The sequence below is a fragment of the Opisthocomus hoazin genome, chromosome 5 (genome assembly GCF_030867145.1).
Source record: "Opisthocomus hoazin isolate bOpiHoa1 chromosome 5, bOpiHoa1.hap1, whole genome shotgun sequence".
NCBI classification, from domain to species: Eukaryota; Metazoa; Chordata; class Aves; order Opisthocomiformes; family Opisthocomidae; genus Opisthocomus; species Opisthocomus hoazin.
Genome location: NC_134418.1, coordinates 85,010,209 through 85,032,177, shown reverse-complemented (window position 1 = coordinate 85,032,177; position 21,969 = coordinate 85,010,209). Strand labels below are relative to the sequence as shown.

At 54.1% G+C, this 21,969-nt stretch overlaps 2 protein-coding genes across 2 annotated transcripts in view; one reads left to right on the top strand and one right to left on the bottom strand.

Moving 5' to 3' along the window:
* The first annotated feature begins 3,434 nt into the window (after positions 1 to 3,434).
* RASL11B (RAS like family 11 member B) lies at positions 3,435 to 7,509 on the top strand. Its single transcript, XM_075421998.1, has 4 exons — positions 3,435 to 3,568; positions 3,660 to 3,716; positions 5,052 to 5,128; positions 5,910 to 7,509. The coding sequence occupies exons 1-4, from the start codon at positions 3,454 to 3,456 to the stop codon at positions 6,375 to 6,377; spliced, it is 717 nt and encodes a 238-aa protein (XP_075278113.1). The 5' UTR covers positions 3,435 to 3,453; the 3' UTR covers positions 6,378 to 7,509.
* Positions 7,510 to 9,948: 2,439 nt separating this feature from the next.
* The window catches only part of SCFD2 (sec1 family domain containing 2), a 224,057-nt gene continuing 212,036 nt past the window's right edge, over positions 9,949 to 21,969 (bottom strand). Inside the window, exons 8-9 of the mRNA XM_009940592.2 lie at positions 18,544 to 18,663; positions 9,949 to 11,420 (exon numbers count right to left, since the gene is read on the bottom strand). Coding sequence (XP_009938894.2) covers positions 11,328 to 11,420; positions 18,544 to 18,663 — 213 coding nt within the window. The 3' untranslated portion in view covers positions 9,949 to 11,327. The remainder of the gene's footprint in view (positions 11,421 to 18,543; positions 18,664 to 21,969) is intronic.

The following is a 21,969-nucleotide window of genomic DNA, read 5'->3' as shown; positions in this document are numbered from 1 at the left end:
CGCTTGAGTGTACAAAGCATTGAGGTGCTTCAAGATGAAGTAGCAACTGACAGCAGTTTTATTGGCAGGTACATGCCAGACTTAGGCAGCCTGCTTGACTTTGAGTTCAAATTTTTCTCTTGTATCTCATGTCTTTGTTGGGGCAATTCCAAACACAGACACAGGCTGGGCGGAGAGTGGCTCAAGAGCAGCCCTGAGGAGAAGGACTTGGGGGTGCTGGTGGATGAGAAGCCCAACATGAGCCAGCAATGTGCACTGGCAGCCCAGAAAGCCAACCATGTCCTGAGCTGCATCCAGAGCAGCGTGGCCAGCAGGGCGAGGGAGGGGATTCTGCCCCTTTACTCCGCTCTCGTCAGACCCCACCTGGAGTCCTGCGTCCAGCTCTGGAGCCCCCAACATAGGAAGGACATGGATGTGTTGGAGCGGGGCCAGAGGAGGGCCACGAAGATGATCTGAGGGCTGGAGCACCTCTCCTCCGAGGACAGGCTGAGGGAGTTGGGGCTGTTCAGCCTGGAGAAGAGAAGGTTCTGGGGGGACCTTACAGCAGCTGCCAGTGCCTGGAGGGGCCTACAGGAAGGATGGAGAGGGGCTTTTCACAAGGGTGTGCAGTGATAGGACAAGGGGGAACGGCTCTAAACTAAAAGAGGGCAGATTTAGATGAGATATTAGGAAGAAATTCTTCCCCATGAAGGTGGTGAGGCCCTGGCCCAGGCTGCCCAGAGAAGCTGTGGCTGCCCCCTCCCTGGCAGTGCTCAAGGCCAGGTTGGATGGAGCTCTGAGCACCCTGGGCTGGTGGAAGATGTCCCTGCTTGTGGCAGGGGGGTTGGAACCAGATGGTCTTTAAGGTCCCTTCCAACCCAACCCATTCCATGATTCTATGCTTCTATCTTTGCTATACGCCACGGCAAGCCTCTGAAGGAGTCAGTAATTCCTGTACTAAGGGAATACTTCCTGTGTTGCACCATGGCTCATTAACTGAGGATTTGAAAGAGATGCTGAATAAAATCCAGATCTTCAGGTATATTTAGGCGCTCTGTTCCCATGGGCAAACGGAAGACAGACTGCCCGTGTGCCAGGAGACAGTGCAACGGCACGGCGTTATGCAACGAAGGCTGTGAGAAAATGCATATGCATGTGGGAGGACGCGCTCAGGTTGCCCAGGCAATCTTATTTCTGGCTTTTCCTGTATTTTCTGAGCTTGACTTTGCAACCTACACGTTCCCTCACCATAACTTTCTGCTGCAGTACGCAGCTTGAATTTCCATCCTTCTCATTAACGAAATTGTGTTAGAAACACAAACCTTCCAGCATCTTTCCACTTCAGAAGGTCAGCTCAAGCCATGGAGCTTCAGCGAGGGCTTGTGCCACCCCGGCTCACCCCGCTGAGCAGGCAGGACACGAGTCTCCATGGCCCAGCTCTCTCACATACATTTTTTGTATGAAGCATTAGAGCTTGTATTAATTCAAGAGCTTCCATCTTCGGGGCGTTCCCACCCCGCCGCCGTTTTCAGATCGAACCAGCGTTCTGCGTGCAGAGCAACCGCTCGTACCGTGGGGGCACGAACCAGCACGCAGAAACACCGGCGGCAGATGGGCAGCCCCGGGTGGGAAAGGAAACCTTGGGCTTTCCACTTCTTGGCTGAGAGCTTGGGAGCGTTACAGGAGGAGGAAATGGGGGAAAAATGCAAGCTTAAGAGAAGATAAAATCTGATTAAAAAGCAGACTAATGTAATTGCAGAACATTACTCAGGCTTTCTTGCGGAGAGAGAAAAATGTCTGCTATTGTGCTGCTACAGAAACCATGAAGGGTCCATGGGTAGGTGAGGGTGCATGGAGCATGTCCCTCCCTCCGTCATTCCCCTCTCTCTCTGCGCTGGAATGAAGATCATGGAATCACAGACTGGTTTGGGTTGGAAGGGACCTGCAAGATCATCTGGTTCCAACCCCCCTGCCGTGAGCAGGGACATCTTCCCCCAGCCCAGGTTGCTCAGAGCCCCATCCAACCTGGCCTTGAACACTGCCAGGGAGATCCTATCTCCAGCAAGATCCTATCTTGCTCGGTCACCTTGGCCTTTGCTGGCCAGGAGGTCTCTCCCAGCACGGAGAGAAGCTGTTTCCCTGTTTTTGCAGTTTAATATCTCTGTTCCCTCCCTCTTTTGTTTCACTCTTGGAAGGCGACGCAGGGCTGTCAGAGGAGAGGGTGAACACCGATCTTCTCGGGCTTTCCACAGGGGTTGGTCGGCTTGGGCCTGTGCGTCGGGAGCGTGGGACACGCGTACCGTGCCATGGACACAGAGCTTCCTTGTATTTACTCCTCTAAAGCCAGAGAGAGCTCACGGTGCTTCGGAAAGCAAACCCTTCTCTGGAATTTGTCTGTGTTTCTGAACACTGTGTCCGAAGGTGAAGGGAAGGGGAAAGGGAAGGGGAAGGGGAAAGGGAAAGGGAAGGGAAGGGAAGGGAAGGGAAGGGAAGGGAAGGGAAGGGAAGGGAAGGGAAGGGAAGGGAAGGGGGAAGGAAAGGGGGAAGGAAAGGGGGAAGGAAGGGGAATGGGAAGGGGAAAGGAAAGGGGGAAGGGGAAGGAAGGGGAATGGGAAGGGGGAAGGAAAGGGGGAAGGAAAGGGGGAAGGAAGGGGAAGGGGAATGGGAAGGGGAAGGGAAGGGAAGGGAAGGGAAGGGAAGGGAAGGGAAGGGAAGGGAAGGGAAGGGAAGGGGAAGGGAAGGGAAGGGAAGGGAAGGGAAGGGAAGGGAAGGGAAGGGAAGGGAAGGGAAGGGAAGGGGGAAGGGGGAAGGGGAAGGGGGATGGGGGAAGGGGGAAGGGGAAGGGGAAGGGGAAGGGGAAGGGATGGGAAGGGGAAAGAGAAGGGGAAGGGGAAGGGAAGGGGAAGGGAAGGGGAAGGGGAAGGGGAAGGGGAAGGGAAGGGAAGGGAAGGGAAGGGAAGGGAAGGGAAGGGAAGGGAAGGGAAGGGAAGGGAAGGGAAGGGAAGGGAAGGGAAGGGAAGGGAAGGGAAGGGGAAGGGAAGGGAAGGGAAGGGAAGGGGAAGGGGAAGGGGAAGGGGGAAGGGGGAAGGGGAAGGGGAGGGGGAGGGGGGAGGTAGAAGGGGAAGGGGAAGGGGGAAGGGGAAGGGGAAGGGGGAAGGGGGAAGGGGGAAGGGGAAGGGGAAGGGGGAAGGGGAAGGGGAAGGGGAAGGGGAAGGGGAATGGGTCTCCCCGGTCGCGCAGTGCCCTCTGCCTCGGCCCCGCCCCTCCACCGCCCCGCCCCGCCCCCTCCACCGCCCCGCCCCGCCTCTCCCCTCCGCCCGCGGGGGCGGGTCCCGATGGGCGGGGCTCGTCGGCCGCCGCCGCCTCCGATTGGCCGGAGCGGGCGCGGGGGGCGCGGCGGCCGGCGGAGAAAAGCTGCGGGCGGCGCGGCGGGGCGGGGCTGGGCGGACGGGCGGCCGCGGCGCGCGCGCGGCCATGCGCCTGGGGCCGGGCATGGGCAGCGTGGCGGAGGGCGCGGAGGGCTGTCCCGCCGCCCGGCCGCGCCGCGTCAAGATCGCCGTGGTGGGGGGCAGCGGCGTGGGCAAGACAGGTGAGGGGAGCGGGGAGGGAGGGAGAGGGGTGGGTTGGGGGGGTTTGGAGGGGCCGGCGGTCGCCTAACGAACGGCTGTGCCTGCCCGCAGCGCTGGTGGTGCGGTTCCTCACCCGGCGGTTCATCGGCGACTACGAGCGGAACGCAGGTAGGGGGGTGTTGGGGGGGGGGGGGTTGGGACTGACTTTGTGAGGTGAAAATGCCCCGATTTGGGGAAAACTCGGCTAAAACGAGAACCAGTCGAGGTAACATGTCCCCTGTGGGAAGCCAGCCGGGAGGGACCTGGGGGAAAAGTGGGGAGATCTCCTCAGAGGGGCTGGTTGCGGCAGGACGAGCAGCCACGGCTTTAAACTGAGGAAGGGGAGGTTTGAATGAGGTATCATGAAGAGATTTTTATGCCGTGAGGGTGGTGACACCCTGGCACGGGTCACCCAGAGAGGTGGGAGATGCCCCATCCCTGGGAACCTTCAAGGCCAGGTTGGATGGAGCTCTGAGCAGCCTGGTCTGGGTGGAGGTGGCCCTGCTCACTGCAGGGGGCTGGGCTAGAGGACCTCTAGAAGAAAAATCACTGAAAGAGTGGTCAGGCACTGGACCAGGCTGCCCAGGGCAGTGGTGGAGTCCCCATCCCTGGAGGGCTTCAAAAACCGTGTAGATGTGGCACTTCAGGACATGGTTTAGCAGGCGTGGGGGTGATGGGTTGATGGTTGGACTTGATGATCTCAGAGGTCTTTTCCAACCTTCATGATTCCATGATAAGGGTCCCTTCCAGCCCACAGCATTCTGGTTCTCCTTCACCAAGGGAATGGCAGCAGCTGAGCGATGCAGACAGTGCTGGTTAACGGGGAAAGCAACGAGGTGATGCTATGTGCTGGCTTGAGTGGGAAGCCTGATCTGAGGTGAACGGAGAGTGTGCAGCGCTCTGAGGGAACGGCTTGGGAAAGCCAAGCAAACAAAAAAAGGAGAAAAAAAAAAATCAACAAATAGGTCAGCAGAGAGCTTTTTAGATAAACGGTTTGCCAAAGTTGGGAAATGGGGAATGACAAGCAAGCTGCCCTTCTGTAGCAGCAGGTCATTTTGCACGCTTACCTTTGTCGTCCAAGTTAAGCCAGTCTTTGAGCAGTGATGAAGTTCCAAGTTGTGCAAGCTTCAAAAGGAGTCGGTGCAAGATTAAACCCCAGGCTTCCAGTGAAGCCATCGATTTATCACAGAATCACAGACTGGTCAGGGCTGGAAGGGACCTCTGGGGATCACCCAGCCCAACCCCCTGCCGAAGCAGGGTCACCCAGAGCAGGCTGCACAGCACCGCGTCCAGGCGGATCTGGAATATCTCCAGAGAAGGAGACTCCAAAACTGCACAACGCTGGTCCCTCCCGTGATGAACGGGGGTGCAACCGTTCTGGCCCGGCTAACGGGCGGCAGAAGGAGCGTCTGTCCGTGCGGAGGGTGGTGGCTGGGCTTGTGAACCTGTCGGTGTCCTTGCCAGGTAACCTCTACAGCAGGCACATCCAGATAGACGGGGAGGTGCTGGCCATCCAAGTGCAAGACACCCCGGGAGTTCAGGTGAGCTCGATGCCGCCCCGCGTCTGCTTGTGGTCCGTCTCCGGGTCCGGTGTTCCCCACGGGAGAAACTTGGGGTTGTAACCAGCGAAGCCAGACGTGTTGCATGCCTGTAGTATGGTGGGAGTAAAAGAAAACGACTGGCTGTTGTGGTGAATCATTGCTACGCTGGAGGCCCGTCGCTTCCGAGCGGCTGAATTACCGAAGTGTCTTGTTCCCGTGTGCTGGACACACAACCAGAAACCGTTCTGTGCAAATAAGGCACACGTGGAAGAAAATGTCGTGACCGCTGCCTGGCGAGCTTTATAAATGCGGATGACGGCGAGCGAAGCCTGCTGTGTTGTGGCTGTGCTCATTTCTGTGCCACGAGTTAGAAGTCCTGAATGTATAGACCTGCGTAATGCTGGACCGCTGCCTTCTGGGGCTGGGCAACGCTCCAGGTCTAAATGCTTCCAGCTCATATCTTCGCTTCCCCAGACTTGCTGTCTAGCCAGTTAATTTCCCATTCTGTGGAACTACAAAGTCTTTCTCTGCACGCAGAGCTGCTCGGGTCAATTTTCCATTCGAGTATAGCAAAGGCCAGTGTTAAATTCCAGCTCTCTGCAGCTGAATCAACATATGCATTTATTCGCCACGCTTGGATTAAGTTTGTTCTTAGAACGTGAAATGCAAACGTATGTCTGAAGCTGTAAAGTGCTGTTTGGCTTTACAGACTCTTAAGGACAGGTTCCTTTAATCTTTTATGGCTTCAGCCATCTAATTTGCGACCCCTCGTTTTTTTCAGATCCACGAGCACAGTCTGGACTGTAACGAGCAGCTGAACAGATGCATTCGCTGGGCAGACGCCCTGGTGATCGTCTTCTCCATCACAGACTACAAGAGCTATGAACTCCTCAGTCACCTTTACCATCACGTTCGGCAGCTGCACCCGGGGAACGCCGTCCCCGTCGTCATCGTAGCAAACAAAGCCGACCTCTTGCATGTCAAAGAGGTGGAGCCGCAGCACGGACTTCAGCTGGCCAACATGCTGGGCTGTACTTTCTACGAAGTGTCGGTCAGCGAGAACTATAACGACGTCTTCAACGCCTTCCATCTCCTCTGCAAAGAAGTCAGTAAGCAGCCAGCAACCAGCACCCCGGAGAGGAGGAGAACTTCCCTCATCCCGCGCCCGAAGTCGCCCAACATGCAGGATCTGAAGAGGAGGTTTAAGCAAGCCCTGTCTGCCAAAGTGAGGACCGTCACTTCCGTTTGACCGCGGAGCCGTCCGTCTTCCCGAGGTTGGGACTGGGGGTGTTGAACACCGGCACGTCCGGAGTTGGAGGCATGGTGGAAGGAGGATGGTTGGCGTTGCCTTTTGCGTGGCTGCAGAAACAAGCAGCTGCTTGAAAGAGGAACAGTGGCAGCTTGGAGAAGGAGGGGGGGTGGGGGGGAAAAAAAAAATCAAACTCTTGAAATGGTTCTGGGATGTGACTTGTAGAACAACTATTTTCATTTGGAAAAGGAACTTTCCAGTAAGTGAAACAAGCTTTCAGTTTGCCTGTTCTCCAGTGGGACAGACACAGCTTTAATTTGTAAAGAAACAACCTTTTAACTGCGACTCTCGACTTGTGCTCGAGCAGGGAAACACCCTGAACTGCAGCTGGCTGAGCAGAAGTAACCACTTGAGTCCTGCTTCCACGTCGATGGAGAGGGGACAGCATGATGTATCTGTAATCTTCTTGCACGGTAGAACTGTTTATTTCCCATGTACTTGGAAACAAATAAGCAAACATGAATTTGTTCTGTAAAAATAAGTGTAAAATAAGTGGACAGGACCGGGCATCACGACTGTACACAATGGTCCTTTATTTTTTTACTGGCTATATTATTGCTGACAACTTGACCAGACTCTTTGTACGCAAAACTATTGTCTGCAGGGTGTAAACATACTGAATTATAAATGATTTGTGGGGTTTTTTTTACTGTTTGGAAAAAAACCAAAACGCTGTCTGGACTAAATGATCCAAGACGGAGCTTTTGGGGAATGAGCGTGGAGCTGGAGTGACGGTCCCTTACAGCTGCCCCTCCGAGATGCGTCCCCTTCTCTCTGTCCCATCACGCAGAGCGATGCAGCTCGGGGTGAAGCGTGGCTGGCCTGTTCGGAGCTGAGCCGCTCCCTCCTCATCCTCAAACACGTGGCAGATTTACATGTATACAGTCGGTTTTCTTTTTTTACTTTGAGCCAATGGAGTTCACAGCCTAAGGGCCTTACACACGTGCACTTTAAAAAGCCGGTTGTGCTTTTGTTTGAATGGTAACTTATTTATTTTGTGTACAGTTACTCCTCCTAGGGAGTGGACTTCTCCTTCTTACTGCCTGGTTCAACATTAAATTTTGGAATTGCATGTTTTCCTGTGTGTTCTTTGTGGGCAACAACCGGTGAGCTGTTGAGACAGGGTAATAGTTTTCTCAAGGTAGTTAATACACAGTTTTCTCAAGGTAGTTAATACACAGTTTTCTCAGGGTAGTTAATACAGGTTGCAGAAGCAGCAAGAGGGCTTTTCCTGCCTCTGCTGTTGCTTTATTAGCATAAACCGCAGGGGGGGGGAGCTCTCACAACTGCTTTACAACTTCCTTTTCAGAAATTCTTTTAGGAAAGGAATGGAATAAGGCAGAGACCTTTCAAATGAAAATGGGATTCTTCATTTCCCCCTATAAAAAAAAAAAAACTCCAGGGAGAAAGGAATGGTGCGAGGTGGGGCAAAACCTGGCAGAGCACGGAGGCTTTTAAGTGACTGCCACTTTCTTTAAAACCAAAAAGAAGAGCAGCTCTATGTATTGAGCTATATCATAATGAAGAGCTAATCAAATTACAAGCCTTCAGCTGTTTTATTCGTGCTTGAATTAGCTTTAGGGGGAGGATGTTTGTGCTGGGACCAGGGTGAGGGCCGCGCAGGCTCGGCTGCTTCGTACACAGCTGTCACATCTGTGTAGGGAAACCACGGCGAGGTCCTGCTGACGATCGGCTTTTTGAGTGCTGGCCAACCGCCTTAGGGCTAGGCTTGCAAACCAAGCTGAGCTTGCCCTTCCAGTCTGAGCTTGTTACCAAATACTGCTCAGCTTACTAAGGCAGTAGTAAACCCATCTGCCGAGGGTGGCCTTGTGTTTCCTCCTCCTCCTCCTTGTTCTCCTCCCTTTTGAGCATCACTCGGTGTGACAGGCATGGGGCTGAGCCCTTCCTTGCTGTGGTCCTGCGCCTGCCCAAGCAACATCTCTCCGTGCTGCTCCTGCTCATGCAGACCTCATCCCCCGGCCTTTTCCCCGAGCGCAGCCTACGTGCAGCTACTACAGCTGTCTCCTACAAACACAGAGCTAACCATTACACTAGGGCCGCTGGAAGGACTCCACTCCGGTCTTGGTCTAGAAGAGGAGCAGGCTTTTGCGACCATCTTCTTCCATCTCTTCAGCTACCGGAGTATGAGATCACAGAATCACAGACTGGTCAGGGTTGGCAGGGAACTCTGTGGGTCACCCAGCCCAACCCCCTGCCCAAGCAGGGTCACCCAGAGCAGGGGGCACAGCACCGCGACCAGGCGGGGCTTGAATATCTCCAGAGAAGGAGACTCCACAGCCTCCCTGGGCAGCCTGGGCCAGGGCTCCGTCACCCTCAGAGGGAAGAAGTTCTTCCTCATGTTCAGCTGGAGCTTCCTCTGCTTCAGTTTGTGCCCGTTGCCCCTTGTCCTGTCGCTGGGCACCACTGGAAAGAATCTGGCCCCATGCTCCTGACACCCACCCTGCAGATATTTAGAGGCATTTCTAAGGTCCCCTCTGAGCCTTCTCTTCTTCAGGCTGAACAAGCCCAGCTCCCTCAGCCTCTCCTTGTAGGAGAGATGCTCCAGTCCCCTCATCATCCTCGTAGCCCTCCGCTGGACTCTCTCCAGTAGCTCCTCATCTTTCTTGAACTGGGGAGCCCGGAACTGGACACAGTACTCCAGATGGGGCCTCACCAGGGCAGGGCAGAGCAGAGGGGAAGGAGAACCTCCCTCGACCTGCTGCCCACACTCCTCTTGATGCACCCCAGGATTCCATTGGCCTTCTTGGCAGCCAGGGCACGCTGCTGGCTCATGGTCAACCTGTTGTCCCCCAGCACACCCAGGTCCCTCTCCACAGAGCTGCTCTCCAGCAGGTCCACCCCAGCCTGTACTGGTGCATGAGGTTGTTCCTCCCCAGGTGCAGGACCCTGCCCTTGCCCTTGTTGAACCTCATCAGGTTCCTCTGAGCCCAACTCTCCAGCCTGTCCAGGTGTCACTGAATGGCAGCACAGCCTGCCGGTGTATCTACCACACCTCCCAGTTTGGTGTCGTCAGCAAACTTGCTGAGGGTACATTCTAACTCTCCATCCAAGGCTGCGGTCCCACTGGCTGGAAAGATTCCCCCAAAGTGTGCACATGGGTGTGGGAAACCAGGCTCTGCCTCGGCCAGAGGAGCTAATCCACGCATGGGACGTGTGAGAGGCTCTCCCACCCCTTCTCTTGGTCCTTAGGTGGCCAAGCCATAGACCTGCGAGCACCAGATGAACGTCAGGCGAGGGAGAGAAGACCACAAGCACCAGGCTCCATCAGCTCGGGGAAGCAACTCAGAGGTGCAAGTGCCTGAGCTCAGGGGCCAGCAGTGGCCTTTCTGCTGCCAGCGGGGTGAGGGGAACCTTGGAGGCCACCTCCCAAGGCAGCAGGTCTAGGTTCTTCGGGCAACCACATAATGTGAGAGAAAAAAGGGGCTGCAGCAAGACACAGTCCTGGCCGTGCAGCCCTGCGTCCCGGGAGGGAGGGAGAAGACAGACGAGGTTTTGCACTGTAAGAGCATTGCTTTATTGATTGCAGGATTTAACAAAACATCCACATTCTAAGATTAAACAGTACAGAAGGACGGAGAAGAAACCGCGACTGGCTATTTGCTTTCCAGTTGCTCTGTTCAAACTACTTCTCGGGCTTCTAACATTGCAATCTCATAACATTTCTCATTTTTTATAGCACAGGGTTCCATTCTATAGTCGTTTTTATAAATTTCTCTTCCATAGAGGCAACATTGTCCACGCTTTATAATCAGTTCGTTGTTCCAGCCACTCAAAAGTGAATTTAAATCGAAATGCACCCTTTTCTGAAGACCACTATAAACATTTGAGAGAACTGGCGCTCGCTAGCGAACAGAGGTTAAAAAGCTACTTCCCATTTAATCTACTCCTTTGGCATAACGAAGACGGCTACGGTAGGGTGAACATCACTTATGATTTCACTTTCTCATCTCGGCGTAAGCTGTGGTCTTAGCATCCCTGGGATGAAGCAGGAGGACGCGGCCGTGGAACCCCACCGTTTCGTGTTGCCGTTCGGAAGCCCTGGTGCGATACCCCAGCACCAGCTGTCGGCTGCTGCTTTTTCGTCACAGATTGTAGCAAAGTTCTACACAGAAAAACTACGCAGCTGAACGTGATAGCGGCTCTTTCACCATCATAAATTAAAAATAAAAGCGGTTTTCTAATCATGCTCTTCAGAAATCTAGCTCAAGAAAGAATCTGTCGCTGCGGCCACTTGAAAATGGGATCGTGCTTTTTTTTTTTAAATTTTTAAAAATCTTTTTTAAATGCTTGTGAGGGGAGGATTCTTCCAGGGTGATCATCAAACCGCCACGGCCCGCATGTCCTCCTGCATAAACCCAGAGGGAAGCGTGCCACCACAAACAGCCTTCTCTGCCGGGACCGTGGGTGGAGAAACTGGAGCAGGGACCGGGAAGCTGAGTGAGAAGCCACCACGTCACCCAGCCCTCGGGGCTGGCTCCCTGCTGCTCTGCCCCCACCCATCCCGCCGTAAGGACGCAGCCAGAGCAGGGCTGGGTAATGCTCTGTAAGGCACACGTTTCCCACCAGCAGCAACCCCAGAGAAACCATCAGGAATCCCAACCCTTACCATTCTATGGTTGTACGAAGAACGTACCGCTCGGGGAGTGTAAACTCAGCATCACCTGGTCCCATCCTGCTCCTTCTCTAGGGAGTTACTACAAGCAGGGCTGGTGTTACCACCAGGGAGGGGGTAGCTGGACCACGGGACCACGCTGAGGAGCTGGTGGGGCACGCATCCTTTCTCAGGAGGCTGCTGGGAAGAGCGACGGACCAGAGGTTTGACGTTTCCAGCCGAGGAACTCGCTCGTCTTCTCCACGGCTCCTCCCTGGTCAGATATCGGTGTCGGGCTGGGGACGTTCCTCGGCAAACAACAACTCCACAGCGCTTCGCGGTGTCAGGAGCGCGGAGGAGAGCACCATTAGCTGGAAGGAGAGGGAGAAGAAACAACGAGTCATAACGAAGGGCACCGAGAGCGATCACAGGAACAGTTTGCTTCACCCAGCTCTCGTCAGGCTGGGTGTTGCTGGTGTTTACTGGGAGGGCAACGCAGCTTGCCCAGCGAAACTGCTCGCTAATAACTGCAGTTAAATCACTTGCAGGAGCGCGATGACTGGCAGCATTGTACCCTTAATGACTGCGTGCTTTGACTCGCTTCTGCCCACGTCTCGCCCGGTGATGCGTCGCGACTGCTGCTGTGCTTACGGCGCGGCGGCAGCCGATGCGCCGGGGTTTCCTCTCCGGGAAGGCAAGGAGAGGACCCCGGCCATGCACAGCCCCGCTCAGAAGCATCAGGGGCTCAAAAAATGTGTCGGTGTGGCACTTCAGGCCATGGTTTAGCAGGCATGGGGGTGATGGGTTGATGGTTGGACCTGATGTTCCGTCTGAACATGAGGAAGAACTTCTTCCCTCTGAGGGTGACGGAGCACTGGAACAGGCTGCCCAGGGAGGTTGTGGAGTCTCCTTCTCTGGAGATATTCAAGACCCGCCTGGACAAGGTCCTGTGCAGCCTGCTTTGGGTGACCCTGCTTCGGCAGGAGGGTTGGACTAGATGACCCACAGAGGTCCCTTCCAACCCCTACTATTCTGTGATTCTGTGATTCTGTGATTCTGTGATGATCTTAGAGGTCTTCTCCAACCTTAATGATTCTGTGATTCTATGATCTCTGCTGGGAGGGCAAGGCGAGCACCCCAGTCATGCACAGCTCTGCTCAGAAGCACCAGGGGTTCAAAAACTGTGTAGGTGTGGCACTTCAGGGCATGGTTTAGCAGGCATGGGGGTGATGGGTTGACGGTTGGGCCTGATGATCTTAGAGGTCTTCTCCAACCTTAATGATTCTGTGATTCTATGATCTCTGCTGGGAGGGCAAGGCCGGCACCCCAGCCATGCACAGTTCTGCTCAGAAGCATCAGGGGTTCAAAAAATGTGTAGGTGTGGCACTTCAGGGCATGGTTTAGCAGGTATGGGGGTGATGGGTTGACGGCTGGATCTGATGATCTTAGAGGTCTTCCCCAACCTTAATGATTCTGTGATTCTATGATCTCTGCTGGGTGGGCAAGGCGAGCACCCCAGCCACGCACAGCTCTGCTCAGAAGCATCAGGGGTTCAAAAAATGGGTAGGTGTGGCACTTCAGGCCATGGTTCAGCAGGCATGGGGGTGATGGGTTGATGGTTGGACCTGATGTTCCGTCTGAACATGAGGAAGAACTTCTTCCCTCTGAGGGTGACAGAGCACTGGAACAGGCTGCCCAGGGAGGCTGTGGAGTCTCCTTCTCTGGAGATATTCAAGACCCGCCTGGACAAGGTCCTGTGCAGCCTGCTCTGGGTGACCCTGCTTCGGCAGGGGGTTGGACTAGATGACCCACAGAGGTCGCTTCCAACCCCTACTATTCTGTGATTCTGTGATTCTGTGATGATCTTAGAGGTCTTCTCCAACCTTAATGATTCTGTGATTCTATGATCTCTGCTGGGAGGGCAAGGCGAGCACCCCAGTCATGCACAGCTCTGCTCAGAAGCACCAGGGGTTCAAAAACCGTGTAGGTGTGGCACTTCAGGGCATGGTTTAGCAGGCATGGGGGTGATGGGTTGACGGTTGGGCCTGATGATCTTAGAGGTCTTCTCCAACCTTAATGATTCTGTGATTCTATGATCTCTGCTGGGAAGGGAAGGCGAGCACCCAGCCATGCACAGCCCCGCTCAGCAGCATCTCTGCAGGCCAGGCGCGGGCTGTTCCGCCCATCAGGACCCAGGCTTGACCTTGCAGCTGAGCACCATCAGGATGCTCTCACTTCTGCTTGTTCGAATTTTTAATTCGAGGTGGGCCCGGTGAACGGACCTGGCGCTCGCTACAGCCACAAGGCACAGCCTGCTAGGTGTGGGTATCTGGTTCTCTCAAGTGAAAAACCAGTACGTAGGGGCGTAGCGTGATGGCCAGGCACCTGGGGCTAGCTCAGGGTCAAGGCCCTGTGACACTGCCCTAAGAGAATCACAGAATCACAGACTGGTCGGGGTTGGCGGGGACCTCTGGGGGTCACCCAGCCCAACCCCCTGCCCAAGCAGGGTCACCCAGAGCAGGCTGCACAGGACCTTGTCCAGGTGGGGCTGGAATATCTCCAGAGAAGGAAACTCCACAGCCTCCCTGGGCAGCCTGGGCCAGTGCCCCAAGCTCAGCAGTGTTCACAGGGTCGGGACATGTGGGTGGATTTCTCTTATGAGCCCACTTGAACATGAATTTGCTTCTTGAGTGCGAATCTGAGGAGAGGAAGGACAAGCCCCAGCAACGGAGCGCGTCTGTGTGTCCGCCTGCCGCAGCAGCTATCAAACCGCCTGCGCTCTGCATCGCACGGCTGAAACGTGCGCTGCAGCTTCTTTTGTTGTTCTTTCTTTCATCTTTTCACTTCAAATAATGAAAGGAATCTGGAGTTCAGCTACTACAGATCCCTTCTGCGCTGATAGTCTCCCCCTCACTTCTCCCCTTCCCTTGTCCTCCCACACAATCCGCGGCAAACTGACACTGATGATCTCCTCTCCTTCCCATGGATGAAAAACTCCGTGTCATTCGCAGACGCCAAGGGCTGACAGCGTCTCACTTCTGTTACCTGAGAACCAGGCTGCGGCACGGTATGTGCTCACCTCGTTATCGCGCAGCTTCGTTCCGAAAAACACGAGGGGACACGCTACCCAAGGTTTTCAGGTGTACGAGCCAAACATCAACCATAGCCACTGCCAGCGAGCAGCAATTTCTTCTTGGAGTCCCACCACTGAACCCTGGGGGGATGTGTGCAGCTACCAGCAAGCCCAGAGATACAGTGGGACCTCCCTCCTTCTCCCCCAGTATCTCTGAGGGCTCATTGAGGGGGGTAAATGTGAATATTTGTTCCTTCATTTTTGTAGAGAAGGGGGGGAATTGCCTGGAGAAGTGATGTCCATCTCTTCAGCAGGGTGTAGCTACCTCCTTCGCAGAGCTTCTCCTTGCTCGGTACGGCGCGGAGGGGCTACCCCTCCGACGGCAGCCGAGGAGCCCGGAGCTCCCGACCCGCTCCGTGGGGAAGCGGAAAGTGGAAAAAAAACCCCAAAGGTAATTTCTTGCCTGCTCTGGGTGACCCTGCTTCGGGCAGGGGGTTGGACTGGGTGACCCACAGAGGTCCCTGCCAACCCCGACCATTCTGTGATTCTTCCTTTGAAAGGAGGATACTTCTCACGAGGTTAGGGGAGCTACTCGCCACCGTCCAAAACCAAACCATGCGTAGGAACGCAGTGTTCCTCCGTGCTCCTCCACGAGAAGATTTGTCGCTCTCACGCAGACGCAGAGCGGTGCTGTGGATGGAAGCGCGTGGCTCCTGCTCCACATTTCACTGCCGCCATTGGCCTCCAGCCCAAACCACCGCAGAAGTACTCACCGCGTTCTGTTCAGCTTTCCGGTTACTTTCCTCAGTTCTTTATTTTTTCCCCCCAACACGTCTCTCCGTTTCTCCGAGAGTCGATAATTAGTACGAATGTCAGTGCTTGGTCCGCGAGGGACTTGGGGGGCCGGTGTTCCCCCCACTGCCTGAACACCACAAACCAAGCTCCGTTAAACCCTGGCTCGAGTTCGACAGGCGCCTGGCTTTTTGAAAAGAGAATAATCCCAAACAGGTGGCACACATCCACAGCTACAGCGCAGAAATCCAGGTAAATCCAGCAAACTCGTAAACTATTTTTTACAGGAGAGGCTTGCACAACTGCTTCTTTTCTTCTTTCTCCTCCTCCTCCTCCCCCGAAGCCCCCTCGCCTCTCGCACAGCACATTGGGACAAAGGGCAAGATGCGGTAAAAGCTTAAAATTCTTTCGGAATCTGCCTCGGAGGGTGACCTGCTGCTGGGGTTAAGCCAAAGCAAAGCAACACCAGATCCCACGTCACCGCCGTCGAGCCTCAAGTCCCTGCAGAAAGCCGGTCAGAAGCCTCCCCGCATAGCTCTCCGCCACCCCGCGCGTTAACCCCCTGCTCATCTTTCAGGGCGTATTAATACGTTCTGGGTGTGGAGTAACTCGTCCCAAGCAAGGCTTTCGACACAGTCTCCCATGATATCCTCCTAGGGAAGCTCAGGAAGTGTGGGCTGGATGAGTGGTCGGTGAAGTGGATTGAGAACTGGCTGAATGGCAGGGCTCAGAGCGTTGTCATCAGCGGCGCTGAGTCTAGTTGGAGGCTGGTGACAAGTGGTGTCCCTCAGGGGTCAGTACTGGGCCCAGTCTTGTTTAACTTCTTCATCAACGACCTGGATGAAGAGTTAGAATGTACCCTCAGCAAGTTTGCTGATGACACCAAACTGGGAGGTGTGGTGGATACACCGGAAGGCTGTGCTGCCATTCAGTGTGACCTGGATAGGCTGGAAAGTTGGGCAGAGAGGAACCTGATGAGGTTCTACAAGGGCAAGGGCAGGGTCCTGCACCTGGGGAGGAACAACCTCATGCACCAGTACAGGCTTGGGGTGGACCTGCTGGAGTGCAGCTCTGCGGAGAGGGACCTGGGTGTGCTGGGGGACGACAGGTTAACCATGAGCCAGCAGTGTGCCCTGGCTGCCAAGAAAGCCAATGGGATCCTGGGGTGCATCAAGAAGAGTGTGGCCAGCAGGACGAGGGAGGTTCTCCTTCCCCTCTACACTGCCCTGGTGAGGCCTCATCTGGAGTGCTGTGTCCAGTTCTGGGCTCCCCAGTTCAAGAAAGATGAAGAGCTACTGGAGAGAGTCCAGCGGAGGGCTACAAGGATGAGGAGGGGACTGGAGCATCTCCCCTACGAGGAAAGGCTGAGGGAGCTGGGCTTGTTCAGCCTGAAGAAGAGAAGGCTGCGAGGGGACCTTATAAATGCCTACAAATATCTGAAGGGTGGGTGTCAGGAGCATGGGGCCAGACTCTTTCCAGTGGTGCCCAGCGACAGGACAAGGGGCAATGGGCACAAACTGGAGCAGAGGAAGCTCCATCTGAACCCGAGGAAGAACTTCTTCCCTCTGAGGGTGATGGAGCCCTGGCCCAGGCTGCCCAGGGAGGCTGTGGAGTCTCCTTCTCTGGAGATATTCCAGACCCGCCTGGACGCGGTGCTGTGCAGCCTGCTCTGGGTGACCCTGCTTGGGCAGGGGGTTGGGCTGGGTGACCCACAGAGGTCCCTGCCAACCCCTGCCATTCTGTGATTCTGTGATTCTGTCCGTCAGCGTGTCACAACTCAGTCCCCCACCCCCTTCAAGATGGGAAGGAATTTTATTCGCTGTTTTGAGGAGAACGGCGATAGACGGGCTGGGCAGAAACGCGTTATCAGCTCGGAAAAAAAACCCCACCTCTAAAAAGGACACTCGGCCTCACGAAATGCCGCTCCAGGCTGCCTTGAGAAGAGAACTCACATGTGGGAAACGCACGCCAAGCGGAGGGGCTGCCTTCGGCTGGCTCCGTTTCGCTCACGATCCCTCACTCAGAATCACAGAATCACAGAATAGTAGGGGTTGGAAGGGACCTCTGTGGGTCATCTAGTCCAACCCCCCTGCCCAAGCAGGGTCACCCAGAGCAGGCTGCACAGGACTTTGTCCAGGCGGGTCTTGAATATCTCCAGAGAAGGAGACTCCACAACCTCCCTGGGCAGCCTGGGCCAGGGCTCCGTCACCCTCAGAGGGAAGAAGTTCTTCCTCGGGTTCAGCTGGAGCGTCCTCTGCTTCAGTTTGTGCCCATTGCCCCTTGTCCTGTCGCTGGGCACCACTGGAAAGAGTCTGGCCCCATCCTCCTGACACCCACCCTTCAGATATTTGTAGGCATTTATAAGGTCCCCTCGCAGCCTTCTCTTCTTCAGGCTGAACAAGCCCAGCTCCCTCAGCCTCTCCTCGTAGGGGAGATGCTCCAGTCCCCTCACCATCCTCGTAGCCCTCCGCTGGACTCCTCAGAGCTGCGCTCGGCAGGACGTGCAAACACGGCGTTTACGAGCCGCCCTGGAAACCGGGCCGACGTTCACGACCCAGCTGGTGACGCCACGGTTCTTCGATTGCCCCGCGTATCTGCGCGGCACCTGATGGCTCCTCCACAATCGACAACCATTCTTTAACACTTCGGATGCCACCGGCGCCCACCCATCCTCCTCCTCTCCTTCCCCGCTCTGTTTGGACGGCAGCTGCCGTAGCCAAGTTCTGCTGCCAGAGGGTAGAAGGGGCAAAGACCAGCCCGTGGTGGCTATGGAAGCCTCACCACGGAAGCCAACCTCCTCCCAGCAGTCCCTTAGGGCATCTGGTGGTCAGGTATCCACCAGAGATAGATGGCCCGGCCCAGAAATGGTACAGCTGTATCCAAGTTAATTTATCTTGCTCCTCAGCAATGCTAGTGGACTTGTCTGCAGGATCCGAGGGCTGGAACCCCTCCGCTGTGAGGAAAGGCTGGGAGAGCTGGGGCTGTTCAGCCTGGGGAGGAGAAGGCACCAGGGAGACCTTAGAGCAGCTGCCAGTGCCTGGAGGGGCCTGCGAGAGAGCTGGAGAGGGGCTTGTGACAAGGGCATGGAGTGATAGGACAGGGAGTGATGGCTTCAAGCTGAAAAAGGGGAGATTTCAATTAGATATAAGGAAGAAATTCTTCTCCATGAGGGCGGTGAGGCCCTGGCCCAGGTTGCCCAGAGAAGCTGTGGCTGCTCCCTCCCTGGCAGGGTTCAAGGCCAGGTTGGACGGGGCTTGGAGCACCCTGGGCTGGTGGAAGGGGTCCCTGCCCATGGCAGGGAGGTGGAACGAGATGGTCTTATAAGATCCTTCCAACCCAAGCCATTCTGTGATTCTATGACGTGTCATGAGATGGTACCCCAACCCTTGGCAGGTTCCTTCTGAGCATCCCAGCACTACGTCCTGCTTGAGCTTGAACTTTTCTGGCTGATCCTAATGTGTTAAAACCAGCCCCTTGGTGCCTGAACACTTGTTGCCTACAGGTGTAACCGTTCCTGTCCATGTGACTGTGGCTTTGTGTAGGTTTGGTACCAGGTGCTACAAGGAACATTATCTGATGAATTTTCTTAGTCTTCAGATAGGAACTGACCATTTAGAACATGTTTTTACCTGGGTACCAGGTTTGCGTGCTGCTACCAGATCCTTCACCATTTTGACCTCGGAGACTGTCACTCCACCAACCATAAAGATGATCAGAAGAGGATGATCACCAGGGTGAGGGCGATTCACCTGTAACATGAAGGAAAGCATTATTTGTAGATGCCTAGTCCAACTCCAGACCTATGGACTACCAGTGACGGTCTCCCTGAGCTGCTGGAGGAAGACTAACGAGGAAGCTCAGAAGGAAACATTCGTGGAACGCTGGTTTCTGTAGCAGCTGAGAGGGAAATCAGTGGGGACGACGCTCTGTTAAAATGAATGCACTGTTTCCAGGGAAAAGAAGACTTCATGGCTCCCACTGAAACCTGGAGGAGTTTCTCATGAGGTCTGAGGGCTTCTCCCTCCACGCCTTCTTCACTTCTTTCCTCCCTTCCCCAGAGTCAGAGTACTCGGGTGGATGCACAGTTGGGTACACATACACACGTGGTTTTAAGGAATGAGGGGTGAATTACTACCCAGGAGAAGCAAGGAGCCCAGCCTAAACACGCTAGAATCCCTGCCTGAGGTCGGCAGTGGAAAGGATCACGAGGAACGTGTTTTCATCAGCCCAGCGAATACTCCTTTACGATTCATCCAACGAAAACACATCGCGTCCATTATAGTACAACAGCAGGTTCTAGCTTGTTTCATTTCAGTCTTTTCAAAACTTCTAGGACTGGGTTGTAACTAATATAGAGAAACTTTAGCTCAGACAAAATACTTGTTTCATTTTTCCCCATTTATCATTAAAACAGCACAAACATTCCCCTTCGGTTGAGACTTTATAAAACTGCGTTTTAATTTTAAACATGAAGGCGACGCTTAACATCAGTTTCACAGAATCACAGAATCACAGAATGGTAGGGGTTGGCAGGGACCTCTGTGGGTCACCCAGCCCAACCCCCTGCCCAAGCAGGGTCACCCAGAGCAGGCTGCACAGCACCGCGTCCAGGTGGGTCTGGAATATCTCCAGAGAAGGAGACTCCACAGCCTCCCTGGGCAGCCTGGGCCAGGGCTCCGTCACCCTCAGAGGGAAGAAGTTCTTCCTCATGTTCAGCTGGAGCTTCCTCTGCTTCAGTTTGTGCCCGTTGCCCCTTGTCCTGTTGCTGGGCACCACTGAAAGGAGTCTGGCCCCTGACACCCACCCTTGAGATATTTCCTCTTAACCACATCTAGAAGTTTGATTACTTTGCTGCTTCCTAGCAGACCTGTTCTTTCTTGACAAAGCACACTCCCCCGACAACACCTTGCCCCACCACCATGGCAGCCACCTCCAATCCCTGCAGCCCCAGCTCCTCAGGGTACAGCTCTACTTCTCGTCCTCATTGTGGCTGCCCTGTATTTAGTCTTTGGACAGTTTTTCATCCCACAGCTCTGTCAGGCTTTCGAGCTGGCAGACTTCAGAAGAGACTCGTGGCGTGCTCTCTATCCAGGCTAGCTGGTCTTTGGTTACACCAGGCTCCCCGTCCAGCCCTGCTCCCTGAGCCCTTCAGCTCCCCGAGAGTCTGAAACCAGTACAACAAACCTTCGACAGATGCATTGGTGAAATGAAAAAAAGTCCATTCCTATTTCAAACACCATGAGGCGTTGAAGTAAGACCTAAATATTTACTTACAAAGCAGGTCAGATAGAGCTATTACTTGATAAAAATATCAAGAGTATTTCATGCCGTAACTGCGGTAAGCAGTGACACAAGGTTGAAGAAATAACGGCTCGCAAAGATGGTGAAGATAAAAGTTGACAAAATGCTCTGCTACGGCACTTCAAGGTAATACAGGAATTAGTGGTTTGTTCCTTCTCATGGATCTTTGCTCTCCTTAACACTGTCGCCAGAGCAAACAACTCCACTCCACCTCGCGAAGCTTCTGAAGGAAGAACTTCTTCCCTCTGAGGGTGACGGAGCACTGGAACAGGCTGCCCAGGGAGGCTGTGGAGTCTCCTTCTCTGGAGATATTCAAGACCCGCCTGGACAAGGTCCTCTACAGCCTACTGTAGGTGACCCTTCTTCGGCAGGATGGTTGGACTGGGTGACCCACAGAGGTCCCTTCCAACCCCAACCATTCTGTGATTCTGTGAATGACCCAAGACATGTGCAAAGAGCTTGAACTTCAGAAGCTTGCTGTTGAGTAAAGCCTCTCTTTCCTAATATTTTCCCTAGCAACAACAAAGTCACCATAAACACGCGTGCACAACATCGGACACGCTGAAAGGACACCCAACGCAAGGGCATTAACTGGAAAACACAAGCTTTCATGGCAACGCTGAAGAGAAAATGTCTTGACAAATCATTTCCTTCAGTTTAAATAAACCTAGATCCAAACACATGGTGCCTATATAAAACTTATTATTCTTCAGAAGACTAAAGTTCAAACCACAAATTCCAGAAATGCGTATTAAAAATACTATTAGGCATGCAAACTCTAGATTAAATTAAAATTGCAATGAAAAGGGTCTTGGAATCTGCAGTTTTGTTCTGCTATGCACAAGTGTTTTGAAGGAGGACAATACTTTGGGTACAAAATATTTGGCTGTGTTAAGAATGCAAGTTTCTGCCAAGATTTTTTTGTTTGATAATACAACCACCCTAGGCTCTCTCTTTTGAAGGACCAGGCTGCGTGTAGCTAAACACAGCTCATTTCTGTGATACAGAAGAAGAACTGAAATGGACCGCAACAAAAGCAACGCGTATCATCTAGGATCCTTCTAAAGTTTGGTTGTTTTGGGACGTTTCTGAGGCCTCATGACATTGAGCAAAGGAGCATGAAGGAAGAAGGAGGAGTGGTTGCCTGAGCTAGCAAAGCATCCCAGCTGGGCCAGCCTTCTCTCCAGCTCCGAGCCCACCACCACCGCCTCTCCTCCGGACGCGGATGGTGAGAGGGCTCTTTGCTGGGTCTGCGTGGAGGGGAGGGAGGGGAGCAGATGGGAAAGCGGGGTGACAGTGGTCAGTAAAACTCTAGAACTGAAGGAGGAAGGGGTCAGAGGACAGGTTTGTTCTCACAGCAGATCACAAACCACAGCCTTTTCTTCTGAGCAGAGTCAACAGAAACAACTTCTGCTGCCCCATGAGGGCTCTCTCTGCCAACCGGGACACCAGCACCAAGGCATCTGGTATTTGTGACCAACCAGAAACCAATTTATTTAGCTGAATAACTGGAAAAAGGAAAACACATCGATCACCAGAAACTAGACTGCTATGCAGGGCACTTGGCATTGATGATACCAAGCCCAGTTCATCATGAACCACGTGAGTCTGAGAGCAGCAGCCCAAAGAAGAATCCTTGCAGCAGGGAGGCCTTTTCCCTTCACCTTCCCTAAGCTTCAAAACAAACACATCCACCAGAGAAACGACTTCTGGATGACAGGTATCTTTAAAAGTCTGTCCTAGAATCATAGAAT

Excerpts from the sequence above, each read along its gene's own strand:
- RASL11B (XM_075421998.1), top strand. The coding sequence starts at position 3,454 with ATGCGCCTGGGGCCGGGCATGGGCAGCGTGGCGGAGGGCGCGGAGGGC. Across the intron at positions 3,569-3,659 it reads CAGCGGCGTGGGCAAGACAG|CGCTGGTGGTGCGGTTCCTC; the intron begins GTGAGGGGAGCG and ends GCCTGCCCGCAG. Across the intron at positions 5,129-5,909 it reads AAGACACCCCGGGAGTTCAG|ATCCACGAGCACAGTCTGGA; the intron begins GTGAGCTCGATG and ends CGTTTTTTTCAG.